The sequence below is a fragment of the Mesitornis unicolor genome, unplaced genomic scaffold, assembly GCF_000695765.1.
Source record: "Mesitornis unicolor isolate BGI_N332 unplaced genomic scaffold, ASM69576v1 scaffold34355, whole genome shotgun sequence".
NCBI classification, from domain to species: domain Eukaryota; kingdom Metazoa; phylum Chordata; class Aves; order Mesitornithiformes; family Mesitornithidae; genus Mesitornis; species Mesitornis unicolor.
In genome coordinates, this window is record NW_010185394.1 from 7,515 (window position 1) to 10,160 (window position 2,646).

General features: G+C 60.9%; 1 protein-coding gene across 1 annotated transcript in view; it reads right to left on the bottom strand.

The window, feature by feature from the left end:
* Window positions 1–2,646, bottom strand: part of ASAP3 (ArfGAP with SH3 domain, ankyrin repeat and PH domain 3) — a gene marked incomplete at both ends in the record, with an annotated part of 11,346 nt that overhangs the window by 7,494 nt on the left and 1,206 nt on the right. Inside the window, 3 exons of the mRNA XM_010184832.1 lie at window positions 675–801; window positions 1,034–1,083; window positions 1,353–1,427. Coding sequence (XP_010183134.1) covers window positions 675–801; window positions 1,034–1,083; window positions 1,353–1,427 — 252 coding nt within the window. The remainder of the gene's footprint in view (window positions 1–674; window positions 802–1,033; window positions 1,084–1,352; window positions 1,428–2,646) is intronic.

Below are 2,646 nucleotides of genomic sequence, written 5' to 3' on the forward strand. Positions count from 1 at the left end.
GCTGTGATTTATTTCACAGTGGGGCCATTCAAGGCAGTGACTCATCTGGCCCGGTCCCAGCTCCACGGCCCCGGGTGCAGCCTCCTCCCCGCACCCCCCTGCCCTTTGCTGGGGCGGGCACAAGGCTCTGACGTTGCCACCCAGCCCTTGGGGATGTGAGAGACCCCCTGGGGACTTGTCCCCTGCTCCATGTCACTCTCAAGAGGTTTATGGGGCTGCTGGGATGGCTGAGTCACCTCCTCGTGGGGGGGCTCCATTCCTTACCCATTCCCATTGCACCTTCTGAGCGCAGACCTTTGGGACCACTGGGGACCTGGAGCTGCTCATGAGCTCCCCATCAAGCAAACCTCAGTGACATTACACAAAAGGCCCATGTTTTGACCCAACCAGCAACCTCTGGCTTCACAGAGGAGGGGAAGGAGGATGTGGGTGCAACCCATGAGTGCCACTCACAGCTGCATCCTGCAGAGACCCCAGTTTGGGGACAGTGTGGGGATCCCTGAGCTGGGACCATGAAGGGACACGATGGGATGGGGACAGCTGAGAGTCCCACATGGGGCTGCTTTGGTGGTGGGGAGGGGGGCAAGCTCGATCTCCCTACACAGCTCTGAGCAGAGCTGTCCCCTGTGTCCCCCCTGGGGCTGAACGGTCCCTTCCCTCGGTACGGCCCCTACCTCGCACATGTGGAGCTGGAAGAGCCGCCTCTCCTTCTGAATGTCCTCAGCCACCTCCACCGTGGACGGCTCGGCCTGGATCACCCCCGCCAAGCGGGCCCGCTCCTTCTCCTTCTCCACCTTCCCCCTGCAGGACGGGATGGCCGGTTTGGGGACAGCGGGATGGGGACAGCCCTGCCCCAAGGGGTATCCCATGCTGGGATGGGATCAGGTGAAACATCTCCAGCTGGGAAAGGCTGGACCAGAGCCCTCTTGATGGCAAAACGGCATCGATCGGTTCCCAGCTGCCACCCCAGGACAAAACACCTTTGTGCAGAGCGGGATTAAGTGGATTTTGCTGGAGGCAGTGGTTTCCTTACACTTTGGTCTCGTAATCCTTCCAGGCCTTTTCGATCTGCTTCTTGGAGTCCTGAGGCAAAAGGAAAAGAGGGGACAGCAGCCGTCAGGGAAGGAGAAAGCCCCAGTGGCACCGAGGGCTTCGCTTTGCATCGCTGCGGCCTGTCCTGCTCCTTGGGGACAAGGAACGTCCCCACCAGGGCTTCACCCCCAGCCCTTGCTGCTGCCTCCCAGCCTTGGGCATTTGCTCCTTCCTTCTCCTGGTCAAGAGCATGGGGTAACGGGGGTTTTGCTGCAGAATGTTCCCAAGTGGGGGACCCATGGGATGAGGGGGGGACTCACCAGGCGGCCATCCTTCAGCTGTCCCTTCAGCAGGCTGTCCAGGGGGAAGGACACGATGTTATTCAGGTTCTGTACCTGAAATGGGCAGAGATGGGGTTACCCCATGGGGGTCCCCACCCCAGGGGGCTGTGTCCCTCCCCAGCGCTGCCCCGTGAAGGGTTAAGGAGGCTGGAAGCAGGGCTGGATCCAGTACGGGCAGGCCGGGGCCTGTCGGGCCTGGCTGCAAGATGTCTGACAAGGCCCTTCCCACAAACCACAGCAGCGCCATGACTGCCAAAACGAAAGCTGCTTCCCCTCTCCATCGCCACCACGTCCCTGGTCCCGTCCCCCAGCAATGCCGCCATGGCCCCCTGATGCAAAGAGCCCCCCAGTGTCAAAGGGGCTTCCCAAAATGTCCCTGTTTTCCAGGGCTTGGAGACAGCAACATGGCCACTGCCATTCCCACCAGCACCATGCAGGGGTCTGTGGTGGGGATGCAGGAGCCCTCCCTCATTTCAGTGCCCTTAGAGCAGCTCCAGCACCCACACAGGACTCCCCAGCTGTACCCAGGTTTCTTTTAAAAGCTCACAAGGGTTTTGGTCCCCAGCAGGACTTGGGACCAGCCCCAAAGGAGGGGGATGGGGCACCCCTCTTCTCACAGCTCTCGAGGAGGAAACCTGGATTTTTGGATCCAGTTGAGGGTCTCAGCATGAAACCCTGCTCCAGGGAGAGCAGGGGGACCACAGCAGCACATGGGATGGCGGGGAACACCAACCCCTCTGTTGCAATGGTTCCCACAGAGCCCCCCCAGAGCACAGGGGTCCAGCCAGGCTGGGCCAGCTGGGATGGGGAAGGGGAGGAGCGGGGAGGCCCAGAATGAGGGAACTGGAAGAGGAAGACGCCAAAATCTGAAATTCTTGCTGGGGGAAGGGCAGCAGAAATAAATCTGCACATGGGATGGCGGGGAACACCAACCCCTCTGTCGCAATGGTTCCCACAGAGCCCCCCCAGAGCACAGGGGTCCAGCCAGGCTGGGCCAGCTGGGATGGGGAAGGGGAGGAGCGGGGAGGCCCAGAATGAGGGAACTGGAAGAGGAAGACGCCAAAATCTGAAATTCTTGCTGGGGGAAGGGCAGCAGAAATAAATCTCTTCCTTCAGCAGAGTTGGGGCCAAAAACCACCATTCTGGGGGGAGGACAACAGCGACCGGGGAGGGGGCCAGCAGCACGGGACACCCCCAGGGCTTCACCACTGGGAATGCACAGACCCAGCTCCCTCCGGGGACCAACTTCTCCACTGAAGCCATTCCTGTGGTG